Below are 18467 nucleotides of genomic sequence, written 5' to 3' on the forward strand. Positions count from 1 at the left end.
ATTCGAACCGTCCGTCTAGCAATTGGGCGAGGATCAAAAACCACTTACAGTTCCAGTAGCCAGTGTGTGTACGGAGTCAGGAATCTCTTGTCACGATCCTGGGTCACGCTGTCGTTCAGCAGGCAGACGAGATGGCGCGCTCCAGTCCATAGGGAGCGCGGGGTCTGCTTACAAGTGAGCGGACTCACCAAGGCCAGATAAAATTTCGAGCGCAAAAACCCTGAAAGGGCGACAGAATGAATCCCACAGGAAAGGGCGGTGCGTGTTTTAAAAAGGCAATGCCAGCTTCGCTCGCGAGGATTAGGCTAGAGACATTTCACATGAACTCTGCTTTAAGGCGTATTCTTAGAGTTTTTGCTTTAGACTGGAGAGGTGAAGAGAGATGCATATCTCACTGTATTAACTATGTACGGTTTGCTCACATATCTCCGGTAAACAACAAACACTTACTGATTCACTTAGGGTATCAGCTTGGCTCAGTGGTCTCACTCATCACTTGGAGTCAGAAGGTAACGGGTTCGAGCTCCACTCCAGAGACTTGAGCACCGTAATCCAGGCCCACACTCCGCGGTTGCCAGAACTGAGGGAGCGCCACACTATCGGAGGGACAGTACTGAGGGAGCACTGCACTGTCAGAGGGTCAGTACTGAGGGAGCGCTGCACTGTCGGAGGGGCAGTACTGAGGGAGCGCCGCACTGTCGGAGGGGCACTACTGAGGGAGCGCCGCACTGTCGGAAGGGCAGCACTGAGGGAGTGCCGCACTGTCGGTGGGGCAGTACTGAGGGAGTGCCGCACTGTCGGAGGGGCAGTACTGAGGGAGTGCCGCACTGTCGGAGGGGCAGTACTGAGGGAGCGCCGCACTGTCGGAGGGGCAGTACTGAGGGAGTGCCGCACTGTCGAAGGGGCAGTACTGAGGGAGCGCCGCACTGTCGAAGGGGCAGTACTGAGGGAGCGCTGCACTGTCGGAGGGTGTGTACCGTGGGGTTGGATCTGTTGACTTTTGGGTCGGCTATCCGGTGAGGGGGAGTGGGGAGAACCACTCCAGGGAAGCAGGGATCGCCAGTCTAACCTTCTAGGAGACACGATGACCACACAATACAGAAAAACAAACTCTTTAATCAGTACATAGAACGCGAGAGAAATACAGAACGCAGACACGTGACAGAATGCAAACACGCGAGATCCTGAACAACAGGCCAAGTGTTGAACCCACGACTCCTCACCCCCTCCCCGGGTCTCGGGACCTCTCCAGCAAGGGGGCGGGGGAACTGACAGCTCACCTAGGGCCCCATATCTGGAGAGTCAGCACCTTCAGGAACTGTACCCCAGTGAGAGTCAGCACCTTCAGGAACTGTACCCCAGTGAGAGTCAGCAACTTCAGGAACTGTACCCCAGTGAGAGTCAGCACCTTCAGGAACTGTACCCCAGTGAGAGTCAGCAACTTCAGGAATTGTACCCCAGGGAGAATCAACACCTTCAGGAACTGTACCTCAGTGAGAGTCAGCACCTTCAGGAACTGTACCCCAGTGAGAGTCAGCACCTTCAGGAATTGTACCCCAGTGAGAGTCAGCAGCTTCAGGAATTGTACCCCAGGGAGAATTAACACCTTCAGGAACTGTACCCCAGTGAGAGTCAGCACCTTCAGGAACTGTACCCCAGTGAGAGTCAGCACCTTCAGGAATTGTACCCCAGTGAGAGTCAGCACCTTCAGGAATTGTACCCCAGGGAGAATCAACACCTTCAGGAACTGTACCCCAGTGAGAGTCAGCACCTTCAGGAACTGTATTCCAGAGCGAGTCAGCACCTTCAGGAACTGTACCCCAGGGAGAGTCGGCACCTTCAGGAACAATACCCCAGGGAGAGTCAGCACCTTCAGGAACAATACCCCAGGGAGAGTCAGCACCAGATGGGGGCGAGGCAGTGAAAGTGCCAGGTATTCTATGATTCTGTGTGGGCGAACTTCCCCCAGTTACTGGTTCGTTCATGCAGAACATGAGCAGCTGGTGGAGAGCAACGCCTCTGGTCAGTGACACGTCCACTGGCGGTGTGTTGGGGCCTCTGGTCAGTGACACGTCCACTGGCGGTGTGTTGGGGCCTCTGGTCAGTGAGACGTCCACTGGCGGTGTGTTGGGGCCTCTGGTCAGTGAGATGTCCACTGGCGGTGTGTTGGGGCCTCTGGTCAGTGACACGTCCACTGGCAGTGTGTTGGAGCCTCTGGTCAGTGAGACATCCGCTGGCGGTGAGTTGGGGCCTCTGGTCAGTGACACGTCCACTGGCGGTGTGTTGGGGCCTCTGGTCAGTGAGACATCCACTGGCGGTGTGTTGGGGCCTCTGGTCAGTGACACGTCCACTGGCGGTGTGTTGGGGCCTCTGGTCAGTGACACGTCCACTGGCGGTGTGTTGGGGCCTCTGGTCAGTGACACGTCCACTGACGGTGAGTTGAGGAATCTGGTCAGTGACACGTCCACTGGCGATGTGTTGGGGCCTCTGGTCAGTGACACGTCCACTGGTGGTGAGTTGGGGCCTCTGGTCAGTGACACGTCCACTGGCGATGTGTTGGGGCCTCTGGTCAGTGACACGTCCACTGGCGGTGAGTTGGGGCCTCTGGTCAGTGACACGTCCACTGGCGGTGAGTTGGGGCCTCTGGTCAGTGACACGTCCACTGGCAGTGTGTTGGGGCCTCTGGTCAGTGACACGTCCACTGGCGGTGAGTTGGGGCCTCTGGTCAGTGACATGTCCATTGGCGGTGAGTTGGGGCCTCTGGTCAGTGACACGTCCACTGGCGGTGAGTTGGGGCCTGTGGTCACTGACGGCCAGGCCTGCAGTCCTGGTGAAAGGAGCCGGGAGTCAGTACTTGCGGCGTTGGAAGATTCCCCGGGATCGGGTTGGGGTGGCCGGCTGCTCTCCCTCCAGCTCGAAGACGTCTTTCCCGGTCTTCATCATCTGCTCTTCAATCTTCTTGTGCCTCTTCATGTCCGACAGGACCTTATCCAGGCGCGCCTCTCGCCTCTGTGTCCGGGTCGAGCTTCCTGGGAAAGAAGAAAGCGGGAAAATCATTCGAGAGGATTGTGTGCGAGTCAGCACACTGACCTTTCACCCTCTGGGCCCACAGGTCACACAGCCCCAGAGGGGATGATGGGAAACGGAGGGACAGCGGGTCAGAGACTGACCTTTCACCCTCTGGGCCCAGAGGACACACAGCCCCAGAGGGGATGATGGGAAACGGAGGGACAGCGAGTCAGCACACTGACCTTTCACGCTCTGGGCCCACAGGTCACACAGTCCCAGAGGGGATGATGGGAAACGGAGAGACACTGCCCTCTTGCTGCCAGAGCTGGTGCTGCCCGGTGAGACGCGGGCACAGTAACCCCACCACCCCCCACCGGGCTGGGCTCAGCCCCCGACGCTGGTTACTTCCCCTTCCCCCGGCAGTACTTTCTCACCTGGAGTGCGCCGCATCCCAAAGAACGATTTCTGGGGCGTCGGTTCATCGTCAAAGTCAAATTCTGTCGGCACCTGAGGTCTGGGAAGAGAGAGAGACATGGTGAGGACCGGGCTCCACAGACACCGTGTTATCACCAGCACCGAGAGCTTGCGGTGAGAGTCCGGCACCACAAGCACCGTGTTCTCACCGGCACCGGGAGCTCGCGGTGAGAGTCCGGCACCACAAGCACCGTGTTCTCACCGGCACCGGGAGCTCGCGGTGAGAGTCCGGCACCACAGGCACCGTGGGTTCACGGTGAGAGGTCAGCACCACAAGCACCGTGTAATTACCGGCACCGAGAGCTCACGGTGAGAGTCCGGCACCACAGGCACCGTGTAATCACCGGGAGCTCATGGTGAGGGCCAGGCTCCACAGACACTGTGTTATCACCGGCACCGAGAGCTCGCGGTGAGAGTCCGGCACCACAGGCACCGTGTTCTCACCGGCACCGGGAGCTCGCGGTGAGAGTTCAGCACCACAAGCACCGTGTAATTACCGGCACCGAGAGCTCGCGGTGAGAGTCCGGCACCACAAGCACCGTGTTCTCACCGGCACCGGGAGCTCGCGGTGAGAGTTTGGCACCACAGGCAACGTGTAATCACTGGCACCAGGAGCTCGCGGTGCGAGTCCGGCACCACAGGCACCGTGTTATCACCGGGAGCTCGTGGTGAGAGTCCGGCACCACAGGCAACGTGTAATCACTGGCACCAGGAGCTCGCGGTGAGAGTCCGGCACCACAAGCACCGAGTTATCACCGGGAGCTTGTGGTGAGAGTCCGGCACCACAGGCACCGTGTTATCACCGGGAGCTCGCGATGAGAGTCCGGCATCACAGGCACCGTGTTATCACCGAGAGCTCGCGGTGAGAGTCCAGCCCACAAGCACCGTGTTATCACCAGGAGCTCGTGGTGAGAGTCCGGCACCACAGGCACCGTGTTATCACCGGGAGTTCGCGGCGAGAGTCCGGCCCAGAAGCTCCGTGTAATCACCGGGAGCTCACGGTGAGAGTCTGGCACCACAGGCACCGTGTTATCACCGGGAGCTCGCGGTGAGAGTCCGGCACCACAGGCACCGTGTTATCACCGGGAGCTCGCGGTGAGAGTCCGGCCCACAGGCACCGTGTTATCACCGGGAGCTCGCGGTGAGAGTCCGGCACCACAGGCACCGTGTTATCACCGGGAGCTCGCGGTGAGAGTCCGGCACCACAGGCACCGTGTTATCACCGGGAGCTCGCGGTGAGAGTCCAGCACCACAGGCACCGTGTTATCACCGGGAGCTCGCGGTGAGAGTCCGGCTCACAAGCACCGTGTTATCACCGGGAGCTCACGGTGAGAGGCCGGCCCACAAGCACCGTGTTATCACTGGGAGCTCGCGGTGAGAGTCCTGCACTACAGGCACCATGTTATCACTGGGAGCTCGCGGTGAGAGTCCGGCCCACAAGCACCGTGTTATCACCGGGAGCTCGCGGTGAGAGTCCGGCCCACAAGCACCGTGTTATCACCGGGAGCTCGCGGTGAGAGTCCAGCCCACAGGCACCGTGTTATCACCGGGAGCTCGCGGTGAGAGTCCGGCCCACAAACACCGTGTTATCACCGGGAGCTCACGGTGAGAGTCTGGCACCACAGGCACCGTGTTATCACCGGGAGCTCGCGGTGAGAGTCCGGCCCACAAGCACCGTGTTATCACCGGGAGCTCGCGGTGAGAGTCCGGCCCACAAACACCGTGTTATCACCGGGAGCTCACGGTGAGAGTCCGGCCCACAAGCACCGTGTTATCACCGGGAGCTTGTGGCGAGAGTCCGGCCCACAAGCACTGTGTTATCACCAGGAGCTCGCGGTGAGAGTCCGGCACCACAGGCACCTTGTTATCACCGGGAGCTCGCGGTGAGAGTCCGGCACCACAGGCACCTTGTTATCACCGGGAGCTCGCGGTGAGGGTCCGGCACCACAGGCACCGTGTTATCACCGGGAGCTCACGGTGAGAGTCCAGCACCACAGGCACCGTGTTATCACCGGGAGCTCGCGGTGAGAGTCCGGCCCACAAGCACCGTGTTATCACCGGGAGCTCACGGTGAGAGTCCGGCCCACAAGCACCGTGTTATCACTGGGAGCTCGCGGTGAGAGTCCGGCCCACAAGCAGCATGTTATCACCGGGAGCTCACGGTGAGAGTCCGGCCCACAAGCACCGTGTTATCACCGGGAGCTCACGGTGAGAGTCTGGCACCACAGGCACCGTGTTATCACCGGGAGCTCGCGGTGAGAGTCCGGCCCACAAGCACCGTGTTATCACCGGGAGCTCGCGGTGAGAGTCCGGCCCACAAGCAGCATGTTATCACCGGGAGCTCACGGTGAGAGTCCGGCCCACAAGCACCATGTTATCACCGGGAGCTTGTGGTGAGAGTCCGGCACCACAGGCACCGTGTTATCACCGGGAGCCCAGGGTGAGAGTCCGGCCCACAAGCACCGTGTTATCACCGGGAGCTCACGGTGAGAGTCCGGCCCACAAGCACCGTGTTATCACCAGGAGCTCGCGGTGAGAGTCCGGCCCACAAGCACAATGTTATCACCGGGAGCTCGCGGTGAGAGTCCGGCACCACAGGCACCGTGTTATCACCGGTAGCTCGCGGTGAGAGTCCGGCCCACAAGCACCGTGTTATCACCGGGAGCTCGCGGTGAGAGTCCGGCCCACAAGCACCATGTTATCACCGGGAGCTCACGGTGAGAGTCCGGCCCACAAGCACCATGTTATCACCGGGAGCTCACAGTGAGAGTCCGGCCCACAGGCACCGTGTTATCACCGGGAGCTCGCGGTGAGAGTCCGGCCCACAAGCACCGTGTTATCACCGGGAGCTCGCGGTGAGAGTCCGGCCCACAAGCACCATGTTATCACCGGGAGCTCACGGTGAGAGTCCGGCCCACAGGCACCTTGTTATCACCGGGAGCTCGCGGTGAGAGTCCGGCCCACAAGCACCGTGTTATCACCGGGAGCTCACGGTGAGAGTCCGGCCCACAAGCACCGTGTTATCACCGGGAGCTCGCGGTGAGAGTCCGGCCCACAAGCACCGTGTTATCACCGGGAGCTCACGGTGAGAGTCCGGCCCACAAACACCGTGTTATCACCGGGAGCTCACGGTGAGAGTCTGGCACCACAGGCACCGTGTTATCACCGGGAGCTCGCGGTGAGAGTCCGGCCCACAAGCACCGTGTTATCACCGGGAGCTCACGGTGAGAGTCTGGCCCACAAACACCGTGTTATCACCGGGAGCTCACGGTGAGAGTCTGGCACCACAGGCACCGTGTTATCACCGGGAGCGCGTGGTGAGAGTCCGGCACCACAGGCAACGTGTAATCACTGGCACCAGGAGCTCGCGGTGAGAGTCCGGCACCACAAGCACCGAGTTATCACCGGGAGCTTGTGGTGAGAGTCCGGCACCACAGGCACCGTGTTATCACCGGGAGCTCGCGATGAGAGTCCGGCATCACAGGCACCGTGTTATCACCGAGAGCTCGCGGTGAGAGTCCAGCCCACAAGCACCGTATTATCACCAGGAGCTCGTGGTGAGAGTCCGGCACCACAGGCACCGTGTTATCACCGGGAGTTCGCGGCGAGAGTCCGGCCCAGAAGCTCCGTGTAATCACCGGGAGCTCACGGTGAGAGTCTGGCACCACAGGCACTGTGTTATCACCGGGAGCTCGCGGTGAGAGTCCGGCACCACAGGCACCGTGTTATCACCGGGAGCTCGCGGTGAGAGTCCGGCCCACAGGCACCGTGTTATCACCGGGAGCTCGCGGTGAGAGTCCGGCACCACAGGCACCGTGTTATCACCGGGAGCTCGCGGTGAGAGTCCGGCACCACAGGCACCGTGTTATCACCGGGAGCTCGCGGTGAGAGTCCGGCACCACAGGCACCGTGTTATCACCGGGAGCTCGCGGTGAGAGTCCGGCTCACAAGCACCGTGTTATCACCGGGAGCTCACGGTGAGAGGCCGGCCCACAAGCACCGTGTTATCACTGGGAGCTCGCGGTGAGAGTCCTGCACTACAGGCACCATGTTATCACTGGGAGCTCGCGGTGAGAGTCCGGCCCACAAGCACCGTGTTATCACCGGGAGCTCGCGGTGAGAGTCCGGCCCACAAGCACCGTGTTATCACCGGGAGCTCGCGGTGAGAGTCCAGCCCACAGGCACCGTGTTATCACCGGGAGCTCGCGGTGAGAGTCCGGCCCACAAACACCGTGTTATCACCAGGAGCTCACGGTGAGAGTCTGGCACCACAGGCACCGTGTTATCACCGGGAGCTCGCGGTGAGAGACCGGCCCACAAGCACCGTGTTATCACCGGGAGCTCGCGGTGAGAGTCCGGCCCACAAACACCGTGTTATCACCGGGAGCTCACGGTGAGAGTCCGGCCCACAAGCACCGTGTTATCACCGGGAGCTTGTGGCGAGAGTCCGGCCCACAAGCACTGTGTTATCACCAGGAGCTCACGGTGAGAGTCCGGCACCACAAGCACCGTGTTATCACCGGGAGCTCGCGGTGAGAGTCCGGCACCACAGGCACCTTGTTATCACCGGGAGCTCGCGGAGAGAGTCCGGCACCACAGGCACCTTGTTATCACCGGGAGCTCGCGGTGAGGGTCCGGCACCACAGGCACCGTGTTATCACCGGGAGCTCACGGTGAGAGTCCAGCACCACAGGCACCGTGTTATCACCGGGAGCTCGCGGTGAGAGTCCGGCCCACAAGCACCGTGTTATCACCGGGAGCTCACGGTGAGAGTCCGGCCCACAAGCACCGTGTTATCACTGGGAGCTCGCGGTGAGAGTCCGGCCCACAAGCAGCATGTTATCACCGGGAGCTCACGGTGAGAGTCCGGCCCACAAGCACCGTGTTATCACCGGGAGCTCACGGTGAGAGTCTGGCACCACAGGCACCGTGTTATCACCGGGAGCTCGCGGTGAGAGTCCGGCCCACAAGCACCGTGTTATCACCGGGAGCTCGCGGTGAGAGTCCGGCCCACAAGCAGCATGTTATCACCGGGAGCTCACGGTGAGAGTCCGGCCCACAAGCACCATGTTATCACCAGGAGCTTGTGGTGAGAGTCCGGCACCACAGGCACCGTGTTATCACCGGGAGCCCAGGGTGAGAGTCCGGCCCACAAGCACCGTGTTATCACCGGGAGCTCACGGTGAGAGTCCGGCCCACAAGCACCGTGTTATCACCAGGAGCTCGCGGTGAGAGTCCGGCCCACAAGCACAATGTTATCACCGGGAGCTCGCGGTGAGAGTCCGGCACCACAGGCACCGTGTTATCACCGGTAGCTCGCGGTGAGAGTCCGGCCCACAAGCACCGTGTTATCACCGGGAGCTCGCGGTGAGAGTCCGGCCCACAAGCACCATGTTATCACCGGGAGCTCACGGTGAGAGTCCGGCCCACAAGCACCATGTTATCACCGGGAGCTCACGGTGAGAGTCCGGCCCACAGGCACCGTGTTATCACCGGGAGCTCGCGGTGAGAGTCCGGCCCACAAGCACCGTGTTATCACCGGGAGCTCGCGGTGAGAGTCCGGCCCACAAGCACCATGTTATCACCGGGAGCTCACGGTGAGAGTCCGGCCCACAGGCACCTTGTTATCACCGGGAGCTCGCGGTGAGAGTCCGGCCCACAAGCACCGTGTTATCACCGGGAGCTCACGGTGAGAGTCCGGCCCACAAGCACCGTGTTATCACCGGGAGCTCGCGGTGAGAGTCCGGCCCACAAGCACCGTGTTATCACCGGGAGCTCACGGTGAGAGTCCGGCCCACAAACACCGTGTTATCACCGGGAGCTCACGGTGAGAGTCTGGCACCACAGGCACCGTGTTATCACCGGGAGCTCGCGGTGAGAGTCCGGCCCACAAGCACCGTGTTATCACCGGGAGCTCACGGTGAGAGTCTGGCCCACAAACACCGTGTTATCACCGGGAGCTCACGGTGAGAGTCTGGCACCACAGGCACCGTGTTATCACCGGGAGCTCACGGTGAGAGTCTGGCCCACAAACACCGTGTTATCACCGGGAGCTCACGGTGAGCGTCTGGCACCACAGGCACCGTGTTATCACCGGGAGCTCGCGGTGAGAGTCCGGCACCACAGGCACCGTGTTATCACCGGGAGCTCGCGGTGAGAGTCCGGCCCACAAGCACCGTGTTACCACCAGGAGCTCGCGGTGAGAGTCCGGCACCACAGGCACCGTGTTATCACCGGGAGCTCGCGGTGAGAGTCCGGCACCACAGGCACCGTGTTATCACCGAGCGCTCACGGTGAGAGTCCGGCCCACAAGTACCGTGTTATCACCGGGAGCTCACGGTGAGAGTCCGGCCCACAAGCACCGTGTTATCACCGGGAGCTCGCTGTGAGAGTCCGGCCCACAAGCACCATGTTATCACCGGGAGCTCGCGGTGAGAGTCCGGCCCACAGGCACCGTGTTATCACCAGGAGCTCGCGGTGAGAGTCCGGCCCACAAGCACCGTGTTATCACCGGGAGCTCGCGGTGAGAGTCCGGCCCACAAGCACCGTGTTATCACCGGGAGCTCGCGATGAGGGTCCGGCCCAGAAGCACTGTGTTATCACCGGGAGCTCGCGGTGAGGGTCCGGCACCACAGGCACCGTGTTATCACCGGGAGCTCATGGTGAGAGTCCAGCACCACAGGCACCGTGTTATCACCGGGAGCTCGCGGTGAGAGTCCGGCCCACAAGCACCGTGTTATCACCGGGAGCTCACGGTGAGAGTCCGGCCCACAAGCACCGTGTTATCACCGGGAGCTCACGGTGAGAGTCCGGCCCACAAGCACCGTGTTATCACTGGGAGCTCGCGGTGAGAGTCCGGCCCACAAGCAGCATGTTATCACCGGGAGCTCACGGTGAGAGTCCGGCCCACAAGCACCGTGTTATCACCGGGAGCTCACGGTGAGAGTCTGGCACCACAGGCACCGTGTTATCACCGGGAGCTCGCGGTGAGAGTCCGGCCCACAAGCACCGTGTTATCACCGGGAGCTCGCGGTGAGAGTCCGGCCCACAAGCAGCATGTTATCACCGGGAGCTCACGGTGAGAGTCCGGTCCACAAGCACCATGTTATCACCGGGAGCTTGTGGTGAGAGTCCGGCACCACAGGCACCGTGTTATCACCGGGAGCCCAGGGTGAGAGTCCGGCCCACAAGCACCGTGTTATCACCGGGAGCTCACGGTGAGAGTCCGGCCCACAAGCACCGTGTTATCACCAGGAGCTCGCGGTGAGAGTCCGGCCCACAAGCACAATGTTATCACCGGGAGCTCGCGGTGAGAGTCCGGCACCACAGGCACCGTGTTATCACCGGTAGCTCGCGGTGAGAGTCCGGCCCACAAGCACCGTGTTATCACCGGGAGCTCGCGGTGAGAGTCCGGCCCACAGGCACCGTGTTATCACCAGGAGCTCGCGGTGAGAGTCCGGCCCACAAGCACCGTGTTATCACCGGGAGCTCGCGGTGAGAGTCCGGCCCACAAGCACCGTGTTATCACCGGGAGCTCGCGATGAGGGTCCGGCCCAGAAGCACTGTGTTATCACCGGGAGCTCGCGGTGAGGGTCCGGCACCACAGGCACCGTGTTATCACCGGGAGCTCATGGTGAGAGTCCAGCACCACAGGCACCGTGTTATCACCGGGAGCTCGCGGTGAGAGTCCGGCCCACAAGCACCGTGTTATCACCGGGAGCTCACGGTGAGAGTCCGGCCCACAAGCACCGTGTTATCACCGGGAGCTCACGGTGAGAGTCCGGCCCACAAGCACCGTGTTATCACTGGGAGCTCGCGGTGAGAGTCCGGCCCACAAGCAGCATGTTATCACCGGGAGCTCACGGTGAGAGTCCGGCCCACAAGCACCGTGTTATCACCGGGAGCTCACGGTGAGAGTCTGGCACCACAGGCACCGTGTTATCACCGGGAGCTCGCGGTGAGAGTCCGGCCCACAAGCACCGTGTTATCACCGGGAGCTCGCGGTGAGAGTCCGGCCCACAAGCAGCATGTTATCACCGGGAGCTCACGGTGAGAGTCCGGCCCACAAGCACCATGTTATCACCGGGAGCTTGTGGTGAGAGTCCGGCACCACAGGCACCGTGTTATCACCGGGAGCCCAGGGTGAGAGTCCGGCCCACAAGCACCGTGTTATCACCGGGAGCTCACGGTGAGAGTCCGGCCCACAAGCACCGTGTTATCACCAGGAGCTCGCGGTGAGAGTCCGGCCCACAAGCACAATGTTATCACCGGGAGCTCGCGGTGAGAGTCCGGCACCACAGGCACCGTGTTATCACCGGTAGCTCGCGGTGAGAGTCCGGCCCACAAGCACCGTGTTATCACCGGGAGCTCGCGGTGAGAGTCCGGCCCACAAGCACCATGTTATCACCGGGAGCTCACGGTGAGAGTCCGGCCCACAAGCACCATGTTATCACCGGGAGCTCACGGTGAGAGTCCGGCCCACAGGCACCGTGTTATCACCGGGAGCTCGCGGTGAGAGTCCGGCCCACAAGCACCGTGTTATCACCGGGAGCTCGCGGTGAGAGTCCGGCCCACAAGCACCATGTTATCACCGGGAGCTCACGGTGAGAGTCCGGCCCACAAGCACCGTGTTATCACCGGGAGCTCACGGTGAGAGTCCGGCCCACAAGCACCGTGTTATCACCGGGAGCTCGCGGTGAGAGTCCGGCCCACAAGCACCGTGTTATCACCGGGAGCTCACGGTGAGAGTCCGGCCCACAAACACCGTGTTATCACCGGGAGCTCACGGTGAGAGTCTGGCACCACAGGCACCGTGTTATCACCGGGAGCTCGCGGTGAGAGTCCGGCCCACAAGCACCGTGTTATCACCGGGAGCTCACGGTGAGAGTCTGGCCCACAAACACCGTGTTATCACCGGGAGCTCACGGTGAGAGTCTGGCACCACAGGCACCGTGTTATCACCGGGAGCTCACGGTGAGAGTCTGGCCCACAAACACCGTGTTATCACCGGGAGCTCACGGTGAGCGTCTGGCACCACAGGCACCGTGTTATCACCGGGAGCTCGCGGTGAGAGTCCGGCACCACAGGCACCGTGTTATCACCGGGAGCTCGCGGTGAGAGTCCGGCCCACAAGCACCGTGTAACCACCAGGAGCTCGCGGTGAGAGTCCGGCACCACAGGCACCGTGTTATCACCGGGAGCTCGCGGTGAGAGTCCGGCACCACAGGCACCGTGTTATCACCGAGCGCTCACGGTGAGAGTCCGGCCCACAAGCACCGTGTTATCACCGGGAGCTCACGGTGAGAGTCCGGCCCACAAGCACCGTGTTATCACCGGGAGCTCGCTGTGAGAGTCCGGCCCACAAGCACCATGTTATCACCGGGAGCTCGCGGTGAGAGTCCGGCCCACAGGCACCGTGTTATCACCAGGAGCTCGCGGTGAGAGTCCGGCCCACAAGCACCGTGTTATCACCGGGAGCTCGCGGTGAGAGTCCGGCCCACAAGCACCGTGTTATCACCGGGAGCTCGCGATGAGGGTCCGGCCCAGAAGCACTGTGTTATCACCGGGAGCTCGCGGTGAGGGTCCGGCACCACAGGCACCGTGTTATCACCGGGAGCTCACGGTGAGAGTCCAGCACCACAGGCACCGTGTTATCACCGGGAGCTCACGGTGAGAGTCCGGCACCACAGGCACCGTGTTATCACTGAGAGTTTGCGGTGAGAGTCCGGCACCACAGGCACTGTGTTATCACCGGGAGCTCGCGGTGAGAGTCCGGCCAACAAGCACCGTGTTATCACCGGGAGCTCGCGGTGAGAGTCCGGCCCACAAGCACCGTGTAATCACCAGGAGCTCGCGGTGAGAGTCCGGCACCACAGGCACCTTGTTATCACCGGGAGCTCGCGGTGAGAGTCCGGCACCACAAGCACCGTGTTATCACCGGGAGTTCACGGTGAGAGTCCGGCACCACTGGCACCGTGTTATCACCGGGAGCTCGCGGTGAGAGTCCGGCACCACAAGCACCGTGTTATCACCGGGAGCTCGCGGTGAGAGTCCGGCACCACAAGCACCGTGTAACCACTGGCACCAAGAGCTCGCGGTGAGCAAGCGCCAGTTCCGGTAGGTCTTCGTGCTGAGGCTGGGAGGCGGTGAGTGAAACCGTGCCCCTTGCACTTACTTCTCTGCCTCCTCCTCTTCGGCCTCCTCCTCTTCCTCCTCCTCTTCTTCCTGCGGGTCTGCCTCGGGGGTGGGTGGGCGCCGGGGCAGGGGCCTCACGCTCAGCTCCAGGGTGCCCTGGTCGGAGAGGATCAGGTACATGTGGCGGATCTCCTGGTGGCCTGGGGTCCACCCGTCCGGCCTCTCCACTTCCTCGTCGCTACAGCCCACACACCAGTCCTCCTCGCCGTCCAGGGTCAGCTCCCCCACACTCGCCGCAAGGCTCGGATCCTCAGCCTGCATGGCCAGCCCCAGGACCGTCCGCACCGCACCAACACACCTAGAGGAGCAAACCAGACGGACAGCATGAGAGGCAGCCAATGGCCAGGCAACGGGCAGACAACAGGTAGACATTGGGCAAGCAATCTACAGGTATTGGCCAGACATTGGCCAGTCACAGTCTGTGAGATCTCGGTCCTGGCCGGACCTTGCAGAATGTGATTTAACCTCCGCACAATTCTCCTCTCTCTCTCCATTTTATTGTTCCCACCGGGGTCATTGCAATGGTACATGGCGTGTAAAAGCCCCATAGGGGGTGAGGGCCAGTACAGAGGGAGCTCTAAATAACCCCATAGCGGGAGGAGTAGATGGGGGTCAATAGCCCATGGGGAGAGCACATTAAAAAAAAAAATTCATTTATGGGATCTGGGCATCGCTGGCAAGGCCAGCATTTATTGCCCATCTCTAATTGCCCTTGAGAAGGTGGTGCCCTTCTTGAACCGCTGCAGTCCGTGTGGTGAAGATACTCCCACAGTGCTGTTAGGGAGGGAGTTCCAGGATTTTGACCCAGCGACGATGAAGGAACGGCCGATATATTTCCAAGTCAGGATGGTGTGTGACTTGGAGGGGAACTTGGAGGTGGTGGTGTTCCCATGCGCCTGCTGCCCTTGTCCTTCTAGGTGGAAGAGGTTGCGGGTTTGGGAGGTGCTGCCGAAGAAGCCTTGGCGAGTTGCTGCAGTGCATCTTGTAGATGGTACACACTGCAGCCACGGTACGCCGGTAATGGAGGGAGTGAATGTTTAAGGTGGTGGATGGGGTGCCGATCAAGTGGGCTGCTTTGTCCTGGATGGTGTCGAGCTTCTTGAGTGTTGTTGGAGCTGCACTCATCCAGGTAAGTGGAGAGTATTCCATCACACTCCTGACTTGTGCCTTGTAGATGGTGGAAAGGCTTTGGGGAGTCGGGAGGTGAGACACTCGCCGCAGAATACCCAGCCTCTGACCTGCTCTTGTTGCCACAGTATTTATGTGGCTGGTCCAGTTAAGTTTCTGGTTAATGGTGACCCCCCCAGGATGTTGATGGTGGAGGATTCGGCGATGGTAATGCCGTTGAATGTCATGGGGAGGTGGTTAGGCTCTCTCTTGTTGGAGATAGTCATCGCCTGGCACTTCTGTGGCGCGAATGTTACCTGCCACTTATCAGCCCAAGCCTGAACATCGTCCAGGTCTTGCTGCATGCGGGCGGGGAGTGCTTCATTATCTGAGGAGTTGTGAATGGCGCTGAACACTGTGCAGACATCTGTGAACATCCCCATTTCTGACCTCATGGTCAATACCCCATGGGGAGGGTAAATGGGGTCAATACCCCATGGGGGAGGGTAAATGGGGTCAATACCCCATGGGGAGGGTAAATGGGGTAAATACCCAGTGGGGGAGGGTAAATGGGGTAAATACCCATGGGGAGGGTAAATGGGGTCAATACCCTGTGGGGGAGGGTAAATGGGGTAAATGCCCCATGGGGGAGGGTAAATGGGGTCAATACCCCATGGGGAGGGTAAATGGGGTCAATACCCCATGGGGGAGGGTAAATGGGGCCAATACCCCATGGGGAGGGTAAATGGGGTCAATACCCCATGGGGGAGGGTAAATGGGGTAAATGCCCCATGGGGGAGGGTAAATACCCCATGGGGAGGGTAAATGGGGTCAATACCCCACGGGGGAGGGTAAATGGGGTCAATACCCCACGGGGGAGGGTAAATGGGGTCAATACCCCACGGGGGAGGGTAAATGGGGAGAATATCCCATGGGGGAGAGTAAATGGGGTCAATACCCCATGCGGGAGGGTAAATGGGGAGAATATCCCATGGGGGAGAGTAAATGGGGTCAACACATCATGGAGGAGGGTAAATAGGGGTTATTGGGGGGTGAATGGGGTTTATTGGGGTAAATGGGGTTTATTGGGGTGAACGGGGTTTATCGGGGTGAACGAGGTTTATCGGGGTGAATGGGGTTTATCGGGGTGAATGGGGTTTATCGGGGTGAATGGGGTTTATCGGGGGGATGAATGGGGTTTATCGGGGGGTGAATGGGGTTTATCGGGGGGTGAATGGGGTTTATCGGGGGTGAATGGGGTTTATCGGGGGGATGAATGGGGTTTATCGGGGGGTGAATAGGGTTTATCGGGGTGAATGGGGTTTATTGGGGGGTGAATGGGGTTTATCAGGGTTTATTGGGGTGAATGGGGTTTATCGGGGCGAATGGGCTTTATGGGGGTGAATGGGGTTTATTGGGGATGAATGGGGTTTATTGGGGGTGAATGGGGTTTATTGGGGATGAATGGGGTTTATTGGGGGGTGAATGGGGTTTATCGGGGTGAATGGGGTTTATCGGGGTGAATGGGGTTTATTGGGGGTGAATGGGGTTTATCGGGGTGAATGGGGTTTATCGGGGGGTGAATGGGGTTTATCGGGGGTGAATGGGGTTTATCGGGGGGTGAATGGGGTTTATTGGGGCGAATGGGGTTTATTGGGACGAATGGGGTTTATCCGGGTGAATGGGGTTTATCGGGGTGAATGGGGTTTATTGGGGGGTGAATGGGGTTTATCGGGGCGAATGGGGTTTATCGGGGCGAATGGGGTTTATCGGGGTGAATGGGGTTTATTGGGGGGTGAATGGGGTTTATCGGGGTGAATGGGGTTTATTGGGGGGGTGAATGGGGTTTATCGGGGGGTGAATGGGGTTTATCGGGGGTGAATGGGGTTTATCGGGGGGTGAATGGGGTTTATCGGGGTGAATGGGGTTTATCGGGGTGAATGGGGTTTATTGGGGGGTGAATGGGGTTTATCGGGGTGAATGGGGTTTATCGGGGCGAATGGGGTTTATCGGGGTGAATGGGGTTTATTGGGGGGTGAATGGGGTTTATCGGGGTGAATGGGGTTTATTGGGGGGTGAATGGGGTTTATCAGGGTTTATTGGGGTGAATGGGGTTTATCGGGGCGAATGGGGTTTATCGGGGTGAATGGGGTTTATTGGGGGGTGAATGGGGTTTATCGGGGCGAATGGGGTTTATCGGGGTGAATGGGGTTTATTGGGGGGTGAATGGGGTTTATTGGGGGGGTGAATGGGGTTTATCGGGGTGAATGGGGTTTATTGGGGGGTGAATGGGGTTTATCAGGGTGAATGGGGTTTATCGGGGCGAATGGGCTTTATCGGGGCGAATGGGGTTTATTGGGGGTGAATGGGGTTTATTGGGGGTGAATGGGGTTTATCGGGGCGAATGGGCTTTATCGGGGTGAATGGGGTTTATTGGGGGGTGAATGGGGTTTATCGGGGTGAATGGGGTTTATCGGGGCGAATGGGGTTTATTGGGGTGAATGGGGTTTATTGGGGTGAATGGGGTTTATTGGGGGGTGAATGGGGTTTATCGGGGTGAATGGGGTTTATTGGGGGGTGAATGGGGTTTATCAGGGTTTATTGGGGTGAATGGGGTTTATTGGGGGTGAATGGGGTTTATCGGGGTGAATGGGGTTTATTGGGGTGAATGGGGTTTATTGGGGTGAATGGGGTTTATTGGGGTGAATGGGGTTTATTGGGGTGAATGGGGTTTATTGGGGTGAATGGGGTTTATCGGGGTGAATGGGGTTTATTGGGGGTGAATGGGGTTTATTGGGGTGAATGGGGTTTATTGGGGGTGAATGGGGTTTATTGGGGTGAATGGGGTTTATCAGGGTTTATTGGGGTGAATGGGGTTTATCGGGGTGAATGGGGTTTATCGGGGTGAATGGGGTTTATTGGGGTGAATGGGGTTTATTGGGGTGAATGGGGTTTATCGGGGTGAATGGGGTTTATTGGGGGTGAATGGGCTTTATCGGGGTGAATGGGGTTTATCGGGGTGAATGGGGTTTATCGGGGTGAATGGGGTTTATCGGGGCGAATGGGCTTTATCGGGGTGAATGGGGTTTATTGGGGTGAATGGGGTTTATTGGGGGTTTATTGGGATTTATTAATGGGTGTTTATTGGGATTTATTGGGATTCATTGGGGGTTTAATGGGATTTATTGGAAATTTAATGGGGTTTATCGGGCTGAGCCGGCTCGGGGAGCCGCTGCCCCCATAGGCGGTGACTGAGGCTCAGATTCGGGACCCTAGATCCCCCTCAATGGGGGAAAAGAAATAAAAACCCAAAATAAACCCCAATAATTACCTCTTAGCGCCGCTTCCGGCCCGCACCGGAAACACTCCGAACACCGAGCCCGTTCAAAAATCAACCGCCGCGGGGGTGACGTCAGCCAGGGGGGGCGGGGACTGCAGCCTGACGTCAGCCAGGGGGGCGGGGACTGACGACTGACGTCAGCCAGGGGGTCGAAAACTGCAGACTGACGTCAGCCAGGGGGTCGGGAAAGTGGCTTTCCGTCAGCCAGGGGGGGCGGGGATTGACGTCACTCCGGGGGCGGGGTCAGGGTGGGTGTAGGGGGACGTCACCACAGGGGGCGGGGCGAGCTGCTCGGGGGGAGGGGGGCGTGGCCACGGGCCCAGCGGAGGGGCGGGCTCCCAGG

General features: G+C 60.0%; 1 protein-coding gene across 1 annotated transcript; it reads right to left on the reverse strand.

The window, feature by feature from the left end:
• Positions 1 to 1096: 1096 nt before the first annotated feature.
• On the reverse strand, positions 1097 to 18252 carry LOC147094614 (PAXIP1-associated glutamate-rich protein 1-like). The gene is made up of 4 exons (XM_085974448.1): positions 18116 to 18252; positions 13658 to 13975; positions 3444 to 3523; positions 1097 to 3029 (listed from the first exon to the last, which is right to left on the reverse strand). The coding sequence occupies exons 2-4, from the start codon at positions 13936 to 13938 to the stop codon at positions 2848 to 2850; spliced, it is 543 nt and encodes a 180-aa protein (XP_085830574.1). The 5' UTR covers positions 13939 to 13975; positions 18116 to 18252; the 3' UTR covers positions 1097 to 2847.
• Between the last annotated feature and the right edge of the window lie 215 nt (positions 18253 to 18467).

This window comes from Somniosus microcephalus, unplaced genomic scaffold, assembly GCF_052327205.1.
Source record: "Somniosus microcephalus isolate GS21.2 unplaced genomic scaffold, FLI_Smic_1.0 unresolved_chr1, whole genome shotgun sequence".
NCBI classification, from domain to species: Eukaryota; Metazoa; Chordata; class Chondrichthyes; order Squaliformes; family Somniosidae; genus Somniosus; species Somniosus microcephalus.

Coding starts and splice junctions, on each gene's coding strand:
- LOC147094614 (XM_085974448.1), bottom strand. CDS start 13,938: ATGCAGGCTGAGGATCCGAGCCTTGCGGCGAGTGTGGGGGAGCTGACC. Junction 3,524..13,657: donor GAAGAGGAGGAGGCAGAGAA/GTAAGTGCAAGG, acceptor CTCTCTTCCCAG/ACCTCAGGTGCCGACAGAAT. Junction 3,030..3,443: donor TGGGATGCGGCGCACTCCAG/GTGAGAAAGTAC, acceptor CTTCTTTCCCAG/GAAGCTCGACCCGGACACAG.